We start from the raw sequence: 19,650 nt of genomic DNA on the forward strand, positions 1-19,650 counted from the left end.
AGCTGGCAGCAGGAAGTTTGGCACATCTAAATGACTTTGACATATTCCTCCTAAATTTACTATGTTAAAAGCATAGTGCCCACCATTCGCCACCGATCGGCGGTGAGCCCGGGTGCGAGGGCCCTTTCATCGCTGCTTGCAGCTTTAATTTGGTTTGTTTTTGGAGAACCAATCATTGAATTTAATAACAGTAATAACAACAATTTTATTTCATTCGCGTAAGCCACGTGATACGAGATGCAATGAAAGTGATGTTGGATAATCTGACATGAATAGAAATCGTATTTGAAATGGATGTTAATACTAGTTGTAAACAGCGGACCATTGTGATTGGATCCCCGAAAAAGCATCTCATTACCATGCAGTGGTTGTCTCCCACACTTGATTTCTGGAATGAATGTAGGCAGGGCTGTATGCAGGTTTTTTTTTTTTCAAAATACTGGATACTGTCCCAAACTGGTGTTACAATATATTCGGTTCCTGAAATATTTGGTTCCAATGGGTGGCGCAAGAGTGAATATTCATGAGTTTCCACTTTTGTGGGCGTGTCGTTGAGACAACCTCAAACTAATGGAACTGAAAATATTAGTGCATGCTCCTCTAATCACTGCTTGTTTAATGGATTATTTGGAAAAGGTAACGACGTTTCAGTGTTAAGCATTAAAGCATTAACTGCAGCAGTGTCAAAACAATCCATAGTTTGTGTGACATGATAAATCGTCTATAAGCTGTTTTGCTTGATTTGCTTAATTACAGGCATGAAGCAACGCAAACAATAAGTGAATAACCCATGTTAAGCTCGGTTAAAATTGTGTCTCTTCGATGTGTTTAACTTTATACTTAATTTGTGGTGCTTTCATTTTTACTTGAATATTTGATTAGCCTATACTAGTTGTCATTGGTGACTATTACTGCAGTACTGTATTCAGTACATTTGAAGTGGATTAAAAAAAAGTTAATCAAAGCTGTCCTATAACAAGAACGGTATTGTTTTGGTTTTTAAGAAAAACTTTGTTGAAAATTTTTGATCCACTTCAACTGTTGACTAGACATGAAACAAACCTCTACAAATGCATCTGTGTTAAAATAAAATGTATAAAAAGTAGACCGGTGTGTTGTGTCATTCGTAACTTTTTTTTTTTTTTTTTTTTTTTTTTTGCAGTTAAAATGTTAATATTGTAGTCATTATAATTTGTAATTAGACAGTGCATAAACCTTAAAGCATTGTTCTGATGGCACAGTCTTTTTGGACATAGGCCATCAGCTACTCCAATAATATTATTTTTAAATTGGGATAAGAAATCATACATGTCTTCATTACCAGTGTCATGATGGCAATGGTTTTTATTTGTTTTTGTGATGTTTCCACATATATTTATCATCATGTAAAGTAACTGTCTGTTTCAGATTGGATGTGAAAGCAGAAGTCACTGGCATCTGGTAATTGTGTGAACTGGACATTGAAGTGGACATACATAGAGGCTGTTTTCATTGAGTGCCAAGGCCTGACACTTGACACCAGACAGTCAATTAATTTTGCATTGCTTTATTCTATATACATAAAATGGTCATTGTCTTTTCAATTTGAGTTATATTCATAACAATTGATTTTGTTTACAATTACCTAATGCATTTGTCAGAGTGACAGTTAATGAATGTAACTAATAATTACAATACAATTTTCAAAGTAAAACACTAAAAAGGATAATGTCTGTTAACCTGTATGACATTAGAGAAATGTCAACATAAAAGTATGTTGTTTGTAAATTACTGAAATATTAAATTTAATTAATCTCAAAAGATATTAATCTCAGGAGGAGACAGGAGAACAGAATTTGGCTGACAAAGGCATTTGGGTTCCATTGTATGCATGCTTAAAAAATGTGATTTTTAATAAGATTTTTAAATGTTAAACATGATTAACAACACTATGGGTTATGACGTTTTGGATGTTTTCAAAGACCATTCTTAAACATGACATGAAAAAGGTTTTTCAGTGCAAAATTTGGTCAAAGAATGGACACAATGTATGCTTATGCCTATGTTATTTATTTTAATATTTAGTAGTAGTTATTTTTTCTGAAAATGAAAAAAGCAATGTTATATATTTGGCTGTTAATTAAATACAATAAAGGAAAAAATGACATATGCTTTTGTGGGTCCATTTTAAAAGGACAGTTCATTCAAAAATAAAAATAAATAAAAAACCTTAAAACTGTTGTTTCATTCTTCTGTAGAAGATACTTTGAAAATGTTTTTTCATACTGGTTTCAATTGGGTGACTAAATGATGACAGAGTTGTCATTTTTGGGTGGACTTGGAGATTGGTAATTCTCAAACAGGTGAATGAGGGATTTTTTTTTTTTTTAAGTAAAATTAATAATAATAAGAGAAAATATGTGTCTGAATTTGAAAATAGTTCAACATGATATCCAGTTTAATATGAAGAAAATACTGGCTAATAAACAAAAAAAAGCTGTTTAGCTTTTATACAGTTTATTTGGTCACAGATACATTTGTAATGGTTTGTTTCATGTATAGGTTAGCATAGGTTATTAGTTTATTTTTTGTTTTGCTGTGCGCCTGTATTCAATCAAGCAGCACAGCTTATAGACAATTTATCATATCACACAAATGCATTGTTTTGACACTGTTGCAGTTAATGCTTTAATGCTTAACACTGAAACGTTGTTAGCTTTTCCAAATAATCCATTAAACAAGTAGCGATTAGAGGAGCGTGCATTATTTTTTTCAGTTCCATTCATTTTCGCGTTGTCTCAAAGATACGCCCACAAAAGGGGAAACTCATGAATATTCACTCTTGCGCCACCCATTGGAACCAAATATTTCAGGAACCGAATATATTGTAACACCGGCAATTAGTGATTAACGTTTTACATTCTGAGGCAGTTCCGCCCATTTTGTAATAGGGCGCACCTAGACCTGGCCAACGCACTCGTTACACATAGCCATTTGTGGTGAGACAGCAAAGCAAGTGATTCATTAAGTGAAATGACAGCAGCCACGCTAATATTTATTTGTTACAAACATGAGAGTTGAGTCCACTTCTGTATAAAAATTTACAGTGCCTTTGAATTGTGAAACAGAGGGAGGCCGGGGGGTTAAAACATGCATTCACTTATTTACCGACATGCACTGTACCCATCATGGGTCACGATTTATGTAAACTAAATTTAGTGCTCGTCGCAGACTCCTGGGGTGTCAGAGTGTTGGAACAGGAGGAGCAATTGTGCTGTCTGCAAGCGGAGCCTCAGTGGGCCTACAAATGGCGGGTAAAAAATAAAGATTGGGCTCAGATGATGTGTGAACTGGCTAAAGATCGAACAAAGCCGTTTAATACACAAATCATGCTGTCTGACAATTTACATTGCACGTCACATGTCGTACCAGAAAAAGATGAACAATATGAGAAAGATTGGTTTAGAGAGGAAGAAGGGGAAATTTTGAGGTGTGATAAAATGTTTTGGACAGAAGATGTGTGCACAGTTTCAGTCAGCCTGACAGAAAAAACAGCTTCCGTTTTGTCTAGTGGCACTGGAGTCTGTGCCTCACTTATCTGTTTCCAAGGCCAGGGATCAGTCATGGTGTGAAGTAGGGAGATTTGTGAAGAAATCTGTTCATGCAACAGACTGGTGTGAGAGAGGTGGGGGTATGAAACACCGTAAGAGTTTAGGGGCATTTGTGTCAGACTGCAAGTATGACATAGAATTGTGACCCCTATTGATAAAAGCACAAAAGTAAATCATTGCATGGCAAATATTTGCATCTCAGACATACACCCTGCTTTGGCAGAGGTGCCTCCTAAATTGTGGGCAAAATACAAATATGACGTGGGTTTGATCAAGGGATGTGAACCGGTTGTAATCACTCTAAAATCTGATTACAGGCCGTGTCAACAGCAGGATCCTCTGATGCAGAGGCAATACTGGGTATAAAACCAGTGTTTAAGTTACATTTGAAAGAGGGTATAATAGTACCATGTAATGATTCTCCAGTGCGCACTCCAATATTTAATGTGAAAATTATAAGAGATAAGGGCCAACCTAAAGAATGGTGTTTTATCCCAGATTTACAAGCAGTGAATGCAGCTGTCAGACAAAGGGCCCCATCAGTGCCAAATCCATACACAATCTTGTCACAAATTCAGCAAGATGCAACATTTTTTAGCATGCCACTGGACAAAAAACAGTGGCTACTAGTTTGCATTTGAATTAAATGGCAAAAGGCTATAAATTTAAGTGTTTGAGTCAGGGTTTCTCAAACAACCCCTACGATAGATAAAGTGCTTCAAAGAGGCCTAGAACCTTTGACCCTGACAGTTGGAACTGTATTGCTATAATATGTTAAAGGTTTATTAGTTTCTTATTAGTAGAGATGAATACATGTGGCTGACACTGTCTCTCTCCTGCAGCATTTGGCTCAGGAGGGCCACAAGGTCAGCCTGCCAGAACTACAGTTTGTAAAACAACAAGTAACATTTTTGTGTCATGTCATAACACCCAACAGTAAGTCCCTGTCTGACAAAAGAGTGCAGGCCATAAAAGATGTACTGAAGCCAATCACAAAGAAACCAATATTGTCATTTTTGGGAATGTGTTCATATTGTAGGACATTCATTACAAATTATGCAATTATCAAGCAGCCTCTGAGAGCCCTAAGAATAGGGAAGGGGTTGAAGTCATGTGACAAATTGAGTGGACAGAGGAGGAGGCCGAGGCATTCGTGACCATGAAAGTTCAACTGTCTCCTTTGCCGACTTTGGGCCTACCGGTACCAGCTAAGTCTTTTGTTCAGATGGTGGATGAGAAAAATGGGTTTATGACTTCTGTTCTCTTGCAGCATCATGGGGACAGACTACGACCTGTGGCCTATTTTTCAAGCAAGTTAGATCCAGTCGCAGCAGGTCCGCCACAGTGTTTGAGGGCGGTGGCGTCTGCTGAGAAGGCCGTAATGGCGTCTAGAGAATTCTTAGGGTACTCTGACCTGACATTGATGGTGCCACACGCAGTGTCCATGATTCTGCAAGAACAAAAAAACATCACACTTATCGACGGCTCGTTGGTTACGATACCACACTATCTTGCTCAATATGCCGAATTTAACCGTTAAACGTTGCACAAACTTGAGTCCTGTCACCCTCCTTCCGACGGAGGAGGATGGGGAGGAACATAACTGTTGTTTGACAGCGCTCGATCAAGTGTTTACGCCACGTCCAGATCTTTTGGCATACCACTTGAAAATTGCGAAAACATCCTCTTTGTGGATGGTTCCCCATTCAGACATCACAAACAGGTCAAAATAAAGTGGGCTATGCTATAACGGCAGAAATTTTTTAAATTTGAAATAGTGACCTCTGGCTCATTGCCATCAAATTATTCAGCACAAACAGCCGAGCTTGTGGCTTTAACAGAGGCGTGCAAACTCATGACAAACAAATGTGTAACCATTTACACTGACTCATGATACGTTTTTGGAGTTTTGCATGATTTTGGAGCACTGTGGAAACACAGAATATTTTCAGATGGGTGCCCAATATTACATGCTCCTTTAGTGGCAGCTTTACTAGACCATTTTGCTGCCTGATAAGATAGCCATTCGTAGATGTGCAACACTCACAAATAACAAAGATTCTGTATCAACAGGAAACGTCAGAGCAGACGCGGCAGCGAAGGCCGCGGTGGCTAAACAGCCAAAAGAAATAGAGTGTACCATGTTATCTGAAAATAACATTGATGTTTCTTCGTACTTACAGAGCATGCAGATTTTTTTAGGAGCAGGGAAAGACCAGGGGAAACAATCAGGATGTGCACTGACCAATGGTGTTTGGATGAGCTGTGATGGCAGGCCTTGTTTACCACGACACTTCTTTGCTCATTATGCTAAGACGACGCATGGGTTAGACCATGCATCGAAAGGGGGAATGGTTGTACAAATTAAACGAACTGTGGTTTACAAAGGTGTTCACAACATTCGCAGAAAATGTTTGTTAAAGATGTGTTATTTGTAACACTCACAATGTGGAAAAAGTGACAAAAATTTCCCAAGCAGCAGCAGCAGTAGCAAAGGCTCTGTTGACTGACATTCAGCTCAGGTGGAGCGATAAAATGATAAAATATTATAAGAAAAAAAAAAAACCTAATTGGCCTAGTGTTGTGAGGAAACTGGATTGATATGCATTAAGGTGTTCCCAATTGTTCTCATAATAATGATAATGAGAAAGAGATCCAGGGTAACCCTGAGCCATTTGAAATTCTCTATGGTAGACCACCATTTATTGGAATGGAAGGGGGCAAACAACAGCTGCCATCAACAGAATTGTGTGAGCATGGCATGTTGAGTTACTGCAAGGAAATGTCTTCCCTGTTGTCTAATGTCTGTGTGCAGGTGACTTGCATGACATTAAATCTGGTGACTTTGTGGTGGTATAAGACCTGAGGGGAATGAGCTGGAAAGCAAAAAGGTGGCTGGGGCTGTTAAAGGTGCTTCTGATCACCCATACGGCTGTGAAAGAAAGAACCACGTGGATTCATGCCAACCACTGTAGAAAAGTCCCATCTACACCCAGGGGGAGGAGCAGATGGAGTAAAGAGATTTGAGGCACATGTCAACAAATGTCAGAGTCCGGTTTAAAAACAAAGTGCTTTTACTCACATGAAAATGGCCGTAAAAGAGCCTGAACAAGCAAACAATTAAAGGTTTGAATGGTTAGCAAATTTGTGGGGAGAATGGGGATACAGGCTGTGTGATACTGTGTTACCAATTTTGGCAGGAGGATTGTTACTAGGCCTACCATGTATTTTTCAGATTGTATTCAGCTCAGTACAGAGACTGGTGAAAACTAGTATATCCCATTAAATGGTTAAATTTGATGTACATCCTAATAACATGTTTTTGAACATGGGTGAAGATGAGCTAGCGATAGTAGAAGTTACAGTGAAATGCATTAAATGACTTAATGAGACAATAATTGGTATTGAAAGTATGGGGCATTTAGTTTTGATGATAAGCCTAAAATAATGATAATCTATATCTATGTCTATAAATATATACTCACTTTTGCTTGCAGAAAATTAGGGCCTGTACCCACAAAACAACGTTAGCATGTTTTCTCTTATTTCATAAATTTAAGAGGGTGATCAATTTTATGAAAATCAGAAATTAAAAGTATAAATGTGATGTGATGACTTAAATTTGCTTTGAGATTTGAAATTGTAAGTAACACTCATGTTTGGTGTCTGTATAGTGACTGAGGGTCTGACACATGTCAGGAATGCAATAACAGTGCTTATTCGTTTAGCCCGGCTCACAGATAGCGAATGTAGTGATTTAGGATGATTCTAATAATTATTGTAATTCAACATTTTAACTTAATAGAGTGAGTAGTAATGAATTTAGTGAGTAGTTATCAATGAATGATAAAAAGGGGGAAATTGTTAAAGAAAAATTAATTTTACTCATCTATGTGCTTATGGAATATTGTGTAAGGGTCTGCTTTATTTAAACCTGCTATAAGAATGACATAAGAGAAGGGTGTTAGGGCCCTAAATATAAAGATTTGATTATTGGGAGTATGATGTAGCAGAATGTATTTGTCTGACTCTTACTATGTGTGGAAAGTTACCGGTTAGGAGATGTAACCTTGAAGGCTAGGGAAGAGATACAAATTGTAGTGAGTCCTCCCTTCTGGGTCGCACTCTGCAGTAACCTGTGTTTCTGTATGACTGTCTGACCTTCTTTGCAAAGAATAAATTATGAAAGACATTTGACTGAGTTTGTCTCTTACTTTGGTGAGAGTCGGTTTTATTTTGCCACAACAATGTCATGTTTGCCGAAAACATAAAAATGCGGTGTTACAACCGACAACTACTACAACTACGACTACGACTACTGACCCTCTGCCTCTGCTTGAGGAAGTTGAGGAAGAATGTATTACTGATGTTGCTTTTTTAGCACCCCCAAACATGAACGAGCTGTTGCAGCAATTTAGAGAAAACGTTTTTGTCTTTATTTTGAAATGCAGAGAAAAAAATCACCTGCCTCAGTCAGTCCAGCAAGAAATTTTGGATGATGTTAATTTCCTGTTTAGTTTTTTTAAAGAGAACTATGACGAATTTCTTGTATATCATCTAGAAAAAAATGGCTTTGATCTTGCAGCATGTCCAGAACTTCAAGAAGTGCTACAGTCCCCAGATTTTTTTTCAGAGGCCTCAAGACTTGTTAGGTCTCCACACATGTTAAAAGAGTTTTGTAAAGAAAAATTTGACATGACTGAACCTGTACAGTACGCACTAAGAGACTCAAGTGGTAACAAGTCTGGAACTTACTCTTATGTTCCTATTTGTGAGGTATTAAGGAAATGCTGTTCTCATGAGGACATTTGGGACCAAATACAAACTGAGCTTAATGTAGAAAAAGATGAACTTGTTCTAAATGATTATCGAGATGGACTTCATTTCAAAAACCACAAATTCTTTGCAGGTAATCCAGAAGCCCTAAGATTACATTTTTATGAAGATGAATTTGTATGTAATGTAAGTATGTAATCCACTGGGGTCTAAACGTAACAAGCACAAATTGTGTGCAATTTATTATACTGTTGGAAATGTGGGTACAAAGTATTGCTCTCAGTTAAAACATATTCATTTAGCTTTACTTGCTTTACATGTAAAACAATTTGGATTGGATGAAATTTTAAAGCCATTGATAGATGATCTTAAAAAGCTTTCATCAGAAGGAATAAATGTTCTTGTTGATGGTCCGGAAAAAAATGTTTGTGCAGCTCTTGCGGTTATATCTGCTGATAACCTTTCCTCTCACTTAATAGGTGGATTCAGTCTTTTAATGCTGGTAGAATTTGTAGGTACTGCATGGCCACACATGGTGACATTAAGAGATGCTTTAATGAATCTGACTTTGTTTTAAGAACTGCAGATGTCCACAGATACCACTTAGAGTGTGTAAAGGAAAATCCAGACACCAAAACCATTTATGGTGTTACGGGAGGCCATCCTTTTCACAAACTAAAGTACTTTAATATTACAACGTCTCTACCTCCGGATGTGATGCATGATTTTCTGGAAGGCGTAGTTCCTTTAGTGTTGTGGCTTGTTTTAAGTAAAGCTCACAGAGAGAAAGTCATAACCATACAAGAGTTCAACGAAGAGCTGAGAAAACTTACTATTGGACAGAATGATAAGAAAAATAAGCCTGCTCCTCTTTCAGAAAAATTTTGGGAAGAAACTGCAGTATAGTAGGATCTGCCTCACAGAAATGGTGTTTATTTCGCCTGCTGCCCTTCTTGGTAGCACACAGAATTCCTGAGGGCTGTAGCTACTGGCATGTCTACTTACTTTGTCGTGAAATTTCTGACATTGTAATGGCACCAGTTGTAAAAAAAAGAATGGCGTCCCACTCTTGATCTCTTAGTTTCTGAGTTTTTGTCATGTACAGTTAAAGAATTTGGTGATGTTCTCACTCCAAAATGTCATTATTTAATCCATTACTCTCGCTTGATGTTATGTTATGGGCCTTTGCGTTCTTTATGGTGTTTAAGGTTTGAAGGAAAACATCAATATTTCAAACAGGTTGCTAGCACGTGTAGAAATTTTGTTTGGTTGGGACAGTATCCCGAGGATGCTTTTAATAAGGGACACTTTTTGCCTTCATTGCAAGTGTGTACAGTTGTTCCCTGGGGTACAAAATTGCCCCTTAAATGTTACAAAGCTAGAAGGTACAATTTTGTACCTCTGACTAGAGGTACAAAATTGTACCCTTTAGGGTTCCACCCCAGCGATGGCCACTTGTACCTTAAAAGGTACAGTTTTGTACCTTTTTTTTGAAGCTATGTGCCACTGACATTTGGAGCCAGTGCCCTACTTTCCTCATAACTGGGAAACTTGTTTCTGATGTAGCCAAACAACTTGCAAAAGTCAGTTCTCTCTATCAAGGTTGAGAACCATGAGTCGCGACTCGTGAGGATATGGGGCTTAAATTTAAATTAATTTAGCTAAAAACGTACTTATTCTCCACTAAAATAATAAGATAATAGAAATAAAATAAAAAAAAAAAAAGAATTATTTGATTTTTCATGGCTCAGACAAAATCATGATTGGCTCTCGTCGTCTCCGCCTATGTTGCTTACCATCAACTTGAAAGTTGGAAAAAAGACTGCGAATTTCCGATTTCCGCGTAATTAGGCAAAGTTTGATTAACAGTTGGTCGGGTTAATTACGCAGACAGCAGATACGCTTGCTCGAGGGCGAACAGGAATTCCGGAGGGGAACAGAATCGACTGTAGTGATGGGTCGTTCTTGAACGATTCGTTCATTTTGAACGAATCTTTAATGTGACTCGGGATGAACGAGTCGTCTCGGGGAGTGATTCGTTCAGTCGCGCATGCGCAACATCCGTACTGGAATTAGTTCACCTGTTTCGAGTCTTCAGGTTTTTCGAGTCGTTCGTTCATCTTATGGGGCTGTCACGTGATGAACGAACGACTTGAACCCGAAGACTCGAGAGATGAACTAATCAATTCTCTTTCCGGCTCACACTGCATAGGTTTAGCTTATGGAGCTGTCACGTGATGAACAAACAACTAAACCCAAAGACTCAAACCCGAGGACTCAAGAGATTAACTAATCAATTCTCTTTCCGGCTCAGACTGCATAGGTTTATCTTATTGGGCTGTCACGTGATGAACGAACGACTCAAACCCGAAAACTTGTCAGATAAGAGGCAAGGTGCGCTAATAGACCCAGGTAAACAATAAATTAATCTTTTCTGTTTCTTATAGCATTATAGTTTTGTCTTGTTTGTAGTGTGATCAACGTTTGTGTAAGCAGTAGATGTGTTAGGGAGGTAACACGTAACATTTTGATTATATTTTGCTAAAATGAACGAAATGACTCAAAAAAAGATTTGTTCATTTTGCTGAACGAGACTCAAAGGTCCGAGACTCAAAGGCTTCTGTAAGTTGTAATCTTTCGTTATCATATCCTTTACATTTTAATAAAATATGTTCAAGTGTTTCAGGAAGATCCCACTTAACACAAAGTCCAGACTCATGTTTTCCTGTTATATATAATGATTGACTGATTAAGTGCAGTGTGTCCGATTCTAAGACGAGATATTATGCCGTCTTTCTTTCTATTCCCAAAAATTCTCCTTTCATTTCCAACTGTTTTTTGACTTTATGTTGTTTCTACATTCATTTGGAGATTAACGGAGATTAATGAAAATTAAAATAATAATAATAATAATAATAATAATAATAATAATTAAAAAAGAACAACCGTTACTTCATATAGAAATTGTTTGTAACAATACACACTACTTTGGGGTCAGGGTTTTTTTTTAAAAAATAAATTACAATTTAATTACAAGGATCTGTTACATTGATACAAAATGATAGTAAAGACTTAGAAAATATTTCAAAGAAAAGAGTGAAAAGAGTATCACAGGTTCCAATGCTAATCATTGATAATAACTGATTATCAAATCACCTTTTTAAAATGATTTCTGAAGGATCATGTGACACTGAAGACTGGAGTAATGATGATGAAAATCTTTTTAAAATGAAAACATTTTTCTAAATTGTAATCACATTTTACAGTGCTACAGTTTTTCTTCTGTATTTTGGATCAAATAAGTGAAGGTTTGTTGAGCAAAAACATTACATTAAGAACTGAATTAGAACCTTTAAAAGGGTAGCATCCTAGAATATTCCTATAACTATTTACATATTCAAATGTTTATTCATTTTGTATTTTAAGATGATGGAAACACTCACTGTCTGTCATCCTTTTTATTCTCTGATGTTTTGTAGCTTGTCAGCCTGTTCCAGTCATCATCAGTAACCCTTCGCAATGTTCTTCTTCGTTATCATCATCATCACAGCAGAATTGTTCATTGTTGTGTTCAGTGGTGAATGTGAGTCCTGTGACTCTCTTATGGTACAAAGGAAACAGTTTATTGTCAGTATCAGTGTGTCTGATGGAATTTGGATTTTGAAATTCACATATTCGTATAAGAAGTTATGCATTATGAATTAATTACAAAATGCTTCATGAATTGTTTTTTGCATTGATATTAATTATTATTAATTCTTAAGAGTTATGTACTCAGTTCTTTCATGATTTAACAAGACAACATGTACATTGTGTACTGTATACGTGGTCTTTCTGGTCTCAAATTATCTATGTTTGAATCTTTAACTTTGAAGTAAAAGTATTCGATGGACGTATACCATGTTTCGAGAGCATTCACTCAGTTTCATTATCTAATTTTTGACCAAGATGGCTTTTATCTGGTTTTGCATCTGAACTTTTCAAATGTTTGGGTCTCTAGAGACCTATGTCCAAACTGTTATATCCTGTACAGCCTGTGCCTTGGGGGTTGATAAATACACAGCACATCATTAATCTATTCCTAAGTAGTCATGCGTTGATGCAGATGTGCCCCCATACTGAACACTTCTTCTTCACTTCTTCTTTTTTGCTCCTCTGATTAGGTGCACCTAGATCTCTTTCTCTAGACTTAATCACCCCAGATTTGTAAGATTTATATGATTAATTCAATTAATAGATTTCTTAGATTTATACTAACTTGAATTAACAATGAACAACTGTATTTTTATTAACTAACATTAACAAATATTAAATAGTGCAATAAATGTTTTGTTCATAGTTTGTTCATGTTAGTTAATACATTACTTTACACCTTATTGTAAAGTGTTACAAAAATATTTATCTTTAAACTATATTATAATTATTATTTTTATTGTTATTGTTATTATTGTTATGGTTATTATGTGTGTGTGTGTGTGTGTCTCATATTCACTTACATAAATATGGTTCAGAAATACAGTTTTTCAATTGTGATGTAAATGGGTGGTTTGGGGTCAGAAATACTGGTACTGTTGGAGGTTATTAATGCTATTTAGGTGGGGGACCAGTTCCGTAGCATGGGGACTGATAAAAATTTATTATGATAATAAAAATATGATTAGTGGACAATTACTTTTATCAGTTACTAATGATCTATTAGTCAACAAAGACAAGTATGTCAAAATCTTTAGCAATGTCAAGCATAATATGTTTGTTTTTTTAATAACTGATGTATTGTTGGAGTGTATGAAAATACTGTAGGGTATCAGAGCGAATCAGACAAATGGAAGATTCGATCAGAACACTGTTGAAACCAAAGAGCCAAAGCCCTGGCTAACTAGACCACATCATAAATGTGTCCAGGATACTCTGGCGCCAGCCAGCTTGAAGTAAGCCTAACCAACCAATTTTGAACAGCTTTGAGCAACTTGCAACATTAACACAAAAGGACTCAATTACTGATAATCCCAACTCAGAAAGGAGATTGTCAATTTTGGGGCAAGAAACCCAAGATCAATGGTCAAAGATACAGCACATCAGGACCATCACATGAGGAAACTTTTTTTGGGTGGTGCTCCCCCCACCCTAGACAAGAACCAGACTGAAATTCCTTCAGAATTCTTTTGTTCCTCAGAACATGCCCTTAGTTCACAGAATGACAGAGAGACTGTCCTTTTTTCCTAAATATGCACCAAAATGATGCTTAAAAGGACTTATGAATGAACATCAGACCATTGCATAACTCCCTACTATGTATGTTACCCACACATTTGTCTATTATGTTGTAATCACTCGTTGTGTATGTCCTTTCAGTAACTATTGAATAGCTTAAGGGTTTTTATTTGTGTTTGGTATGTATGAGTTTGAAACCCTTTCTGCAACGACAACATCAAAGGAAACCCCTTAAAGGGGCCATTTTCCACAAGTTGATATGATTCTTTAGTGTCTTAATGAAAAGTCGCTAATATACTTTGATTAAAAATTCTCAATGGTTTTGTAAAACAACACCCTTTTTACCTTGTCAAAATCAGCTCTGCAAAAATCATCTCATTCTAAGGGGTTGTTCCTTTAAATGCAAATGAGCTCTGCTCGCCCCGCCCCTCTCTTCTCTCTGTGGAAAGACGGTCTTGTTTACATTAGCCGCGTTTAGCCGCTAAACTACCTAACTACCACGTTATATGGAAAGGCGATCGCAAAGATTCATTAAAAAAAAAAATAAATAAATAACGCTTATACTCACTTCTGCTTTAAGTGAAGCTGGATCATGAATGATTCGCATGAACACAGACGGATATATGTAGATCGGGAGGCGCATTCCCTTCACAAACAAACGTAATCCACTGCATCTTCAGCGGCTCAGATGTCAGGAGTAAATGATGACCACTATGTTCATTATTACATCCAGCAACACAACACCTCAATTGCTCAATCGGAGATACTCTTGTCTAACTTACATCCCTGCTCTGGCATAAAAACATGGAAAGTTACTGGACTGTGACAGCTGGTCTGAGGTGAGAGCTCATGTCAATCAACTATTGTGGGAGCGGCATCTGTGGGTGTGACGGCACAACGACAGGCATCTGAGAATGGCTTGATTTGAAAAAGGGGATATTATTTTTACAGATTAATTAAAAACCACTGCATGGATTTTTATCATTATAGGCTAGATTTGTACATACACTGCCAACACACATTATTGTTCAAACAACATGAAAAAGTGAACTTAGCATCCGATGACCCCTTTAACACAGAGGCAACGCAAGTACAACCTCCAGATTCTAGCTGAACTGGTGCATTTGATATAAAGTTTAATAACCTCATTGAGAAACTCAATGCGAGGGTTGATTAAATGATTGATGGTTGTTCAGGTCTAAGCAATTGCATATAAGTATGCTATAAACTTGGGACTTCATGTTTTCATTCTTCTAAACTCATTCTTTCCTTCTCTCTTTCTGCAACTTGTATGAATGTGTGAATGCGTGTGTTTAAGTGTTAGATTACATTATCTGTCTTAGGTTTTTCCAATAAATTCCTATTCATATTGAAAAGAGAAGTATCTTGTGTTTTGTGCTTATAAATTAATGTCTTAAACTGCCGACCTTGTTACCGTGCTAATAAATAGTGTTTTCACTATGGTTTGGATATTAGTATCCATTGCAGAGGTTGTGTTATACGGCACGCTTAGTGAATCGCTGGCCGATTCATTGATCCGTCGTCGTAAAACGGAGATTCTGTTCAATCTTAAATGATTCCCTTTGAGCTAAATTGACCTCTGTAAATCCCTTACAACACACATGTATCAGCAACAGTCTATGTGACTTATACATCTTCAACAAGTAAGCTAACACATTATTGAATCAAATTTATTTGATTTCTTGCAGGTCTACAGTGTGGTCCACTTGTCTTTGCACCCCGGGAAGGGCAGTGCTGTCATAAGGCAGCATTTTGTAAGTATTATTTAAATTTAATTCAAAAGTTTACTTACACCTTGCAGAATCTGTTAATTATTTTACTAAAATAAGAGGGCTTATCAGACAAAATGTTATTGTTTATTTAGTGCTGACCTGAATAAGATATTTCAAATAAAAGACATTTACATTTAGTCCACAAGAGAAAATAATAGCTGAATTTTTAAAAATAGCCACATTCAAACATTTTCATACACTTGATTCTTAATACTGTGCTGTTACCTGAATGATCCACAGCGGTTATTTATTTATTTATTTATTTATATTTTTTTTTAGTTAAACTGCCCACTGAAATCCTTCAGGTCCCACAAATTCCTTGGTTTTGCAGGTATTTGTGTGTATTTGAATCCTTTTCAGCATGATGATTTTGAGATCTATCTTTTTATCTTAACTGACGGACTGATGCAACTATTACAGAAGGTTTTTTTTTTCTGAAGAACAGCCCTGCTGTTTAACAGTTTCACTACAGTTTAACTGTTCAAGACAAACAAGGGACTCAAGAACAACTGTCACTAAACAAAAAAACACAGCTGTGGATCATTCAGGTCACAACACAGTGTATGCAAACTTTTGAATGTGTCATTTTTATAAATTCAACTATTATTTTCTCTTGTGGACTATATGGAAACATTTTTTACGTGAATTAACTTATTCAGGTCAGTACTAAATAAACAATAACATGCATTTTGTATGATAATCCCTCTTATTTTGGTAAAATAATTAACATTTTGCAGATTCTGCAAGGTGTATGTAAACTTTTGAATTTAACTGTATTTATTCATTCATTTATTTTTCAAGTATGCTACAGAATTTTTATTCACTATTTTCCCCAAGGTGTCTGTTCATTTTTCTTGGTGCTGTGGATATCACGTTTTGTCTTTGTGTGTTTTATGACTGTTTCAGTTTCACCACTGATGGGAATAAATTTAATGACAGACATGGAGTGAGCAGAAGATCAGGACGGTGGTGCAGAGTGATGGCCATCAACCCTGCAGCTTCATTCAGTCCAAAATGATGTTTAAATGGAGGACTTCACAGAGAGGGTCAGTGGCCTGTTTGCCACCACCCACATGCCCTGCATTTTGGGGTGATGGTTATGAGACTATTTGCCTATTTGTTGTTTTTGCTAATTGTAAGATTTTGTTTAATTTTTAGATAGTTTTAAGATAAATCAGGTTCTCTCTTAGGACATTGATTCCCAATCCAGCCCTCAGGATGCATGTGTTTGTTTCCTTTTTTTATTCTTGCATACTTAAAGTGCTTTCATGGCTGTAAATTGTTGATGCACTGTACTGTGGGTAGCAAACACCATACTAAAATGTTTTGAAATGGTTTAATAAAAATACTTTTGTAAATATGTTTGGATTGTCTTTTGATTTGTAATTTTATTCTTAATTATAGTAGTATCACAATTTTACTGTTTGTATGTACTATTCCAACTACACAATACACAATAATAATTACACAATAGCAAATTCCAGTAAAAACAAAATTAAAAAGTACTGTAAAAATACAGCACAATACAGTTTGGTAGCTCTACAGTACACTATTCTACACACTGTAAAGTTACATTACAGTATATTGCTGTAAAACAAATTAAGTTACTGGCAGCAAGGTTGCCAGCAAGTTACTGTAAACATACAGGAACATTTTTAACAGTGTAGAGACTGTGATGGAAATATTTATATTTATATATTTATATTTATGGCCTTACACGTCGAAATGGTATATAGACTTGTTCAGAAAAGTGCAGTCTAAGTGATGCTCGATAAAAGACCATGTCTCCATGATTAAATAATCTATACTTGCCTAAAAAGTGCTTAAAACAGTAGAACTAAGTCATATGACAAACCAATGACAAGATCACTATAATTACAGTGAAGAAGACTTGAGTGATATTGATTTTACTCAAACTACAAGGTATAAATGTACATGTATCTTTCTGTTCAGGGTGTCTCTCTTGGTTGTTGTGACCAGTGGGCTCCCGGCCGTGAATAAAACTTTCATTCCTGCAAAGAGCAACTTGGGATGGTGTTTGGTATATGCTGCGCAGCTGAGGAATAGGAGTACTAAAGACTAACGCTCAAAAGACCACCGCAAAGACAGTGATAGTGTTGGAAGACTATAGAGCCGTCCTCGGGCTGAGGTAACAGCGTACAGCTGAGAAGGGCGGTGAGAATGTATAGATGCTAAAGACCGGGGGTTTAAACTCACACGTGAGTTTAAAATATTCTAGCGGAACCCCCAGGGTGGATTTTTTTAGGCGACCGTTATTTAAAACGTATCGCCTTATTGTTTCCATGGCGACGCGTTGTGTTTGTCACGTGACACCAGGGGCGGATCTAGAAAATAATTTTTAGGGTGGCAAAGGGGTGGCATGGGGTCTATGAGGGGTGGCAACTCTAAAGAAAGGCCCCATGCATAGATTTTGGGGATTTATAGTCTGACATACACAGTTGTGTTCGCAAATATTGCATTACCATTAAGTAATCATCTATACTGTTTAAAATGAAAAATAAATAACAACATTTCAATGTCCATCATGGCACCAAGTCAATAAACAATATATAAAAAAAAAAACTTCCAACAGGTTATACAGTAAAAGTTTCTGAGCTTGTATCAAGACATTAGAAAAAAAATTATTACAATTCTAATTATAAAATCAAAGCACCGAAACTGGATCAGTTTTGGAAACAATGTTTGATTTTTTGTTATTAACAGAGGTGGGAATGTCTGTAATCACGCAGAACACACTATCAACCATATAATCTAGCAACACCACAGCAACTGCATAGCAAGAGCCTAGCAACCACCCAGAATATCCTAGCAACCAACTAGCAACACTTTAGCAAACATCTAGAACATCTAACTATTTATGTTTTGAAACAAGTCTTAAGACAAGCCAGCATAAATTTGTCTTTCAAACGTTTTAATCTATAACAGGTCTTAAATGGTTACACACAATTCAAATACAACAATGACTCTCCTGCCCAGTGAACACTCATGAGATCAATAACACTAACAAAAAACTCTTATTAGGAATTAATTTGCAACTCAATGTCTATTACAGTATAAAACATAAATTAAATTACAGATTGCTAATTCAGCAATTAACATTTGGGAAAAAATTGTTTCATTTTACTACTGTAAAGTAATCTTGCAGCAGATGAAAAGCACTAGAAAAGTTCAATAACCAAAAACTGTATATGAACTTTGTATGCACCACAATACGGTACAGTAAAAAATAAAATTACAAATTAAATTCAGCATCTCACATTTGGCTAAATTTTATTAGAGTATACAGTACTATTTGGTTTCCTGACACAAGACTATATCTCTAGGTAGTCATTTCTCAGTTCTGCAAAAATGCAGTAAGCTACACATAAAAAAAAGGTTACAAATAAAATCTGACAGTCACACTTCTGAAGGTGTACAACATGTGTACCCATGTATTACTACTTAATACCCATGTAGATGATGTGTTCATTTCTCTCCTCTCTCTGTTTTTGGATGCAGAGATTCTGATTGGTGTGTCATCAGTTTTGGTACTTAATGTTTAACTTACTTATTGTTAAACTTTTTGAGAAATGTGTCTTTGTTGAATGAATGGTTTGGAAATATAAGCCAGCTAACATCAGTTACATTGTGTTAACAATGGAGAAAACTGCAATACGACCAGATGCTTACCTAACGCTGCTATTAATTTCCGTGATCGGCATCTTCTTATTGATTTCATGCTATCGTTGTTTCGTCAGATACGGCTAAAGGCCCATATCCATGACGAACGTGGAGGGAGCGGTCAGAGAATCGGATCACCAAACAATTACGCGATGAATCTCAGACATATCCGGACGGGACCAGATTTCTCAGAGGACTTCTGAGTTAGCCGAGAAGCAGTAATGATCTGATTCACGAACAAATGTAAAACAATTCGTTAGTGAACTGGGCCGCGCTTTGTGTTTTTGACTCAAAACGAACCGGTTCATAAGAGTCATTTGTTAATGAAGTCGAATACACTGGGCGCGCTGCGTGCGCGTGCAACTATCGTACTCATTTTATTGAAAGACGTGTTTTCTGCCATTATTTTGCGTCACGCTGTCATCGCTGCGGCTGAAAAGTAGCACATGAAAAACTGCTTACATTTATATTTTATTCTGTGATAATCCTGGGGTGGCAGGTGGGGTGGCACAGCTTTTTCTTAGGGTGGCAGTTGCCACCCCGTGCCACCCCGGTAGATCCGCCCCTGTATTATTAACTTTAGACTCAAAAAAAGTCAT

General features: G+C 36.6%; 2 protein-coding genes across 5 annotated transcripts in view; one reads left to right on the forward strand and one right to left on the reverse strand.

Annotated features, from left to right (window-relative positions):
- The window catches only part of LOC127154068 (uncharacterized), a 301,907-nt gene that overhangs the window by 279,616 nt on the left and 2,641 nt on the right, over positions 1-19,650 (reverse strand). The window contains exon 2 of one of the 4 annotated variants that reach the window (XM_051095467.1): positions 11,810-11,966. The exons of the other annotated variants lie outside the window; for them this stretch is intronic. Within the exon in view, the coding sequence (XP_050951424.1) occupies positions 11,810-11,819 (10 nt within the window). The 5' untranslated portion in view covers positions 11,820-11,966. The remainder of the gene's footprint in view (positions 1-11,809; positions 11,967-19,650) is intronic. 4 annotated transcript variants of the gene reach the window in all.
- The window catches only part of LOC127154072 (immunoglobulin superfamily member 10), a 154,568-nt gene that overhangs the window by 111,815 nt on the left and 23,103 nt on the right, over positions 1-19,650 (forward strand). The window lies entirely within an intron of this gene.

Source organism: Labeo rohita, chromosome 22, assembly GCF_022985175.1.
Source record: "Labeo rohita strain BAU-BD-2019 chromosome 22, IGBB_LRoh.1.0, whole genome shotgun sequence".
NCBI lineage: Eukaryota > Metazoa > Chordata > Actinopteri > Cypriniformes > Cyprinidae > Labeo > Labeo rohita.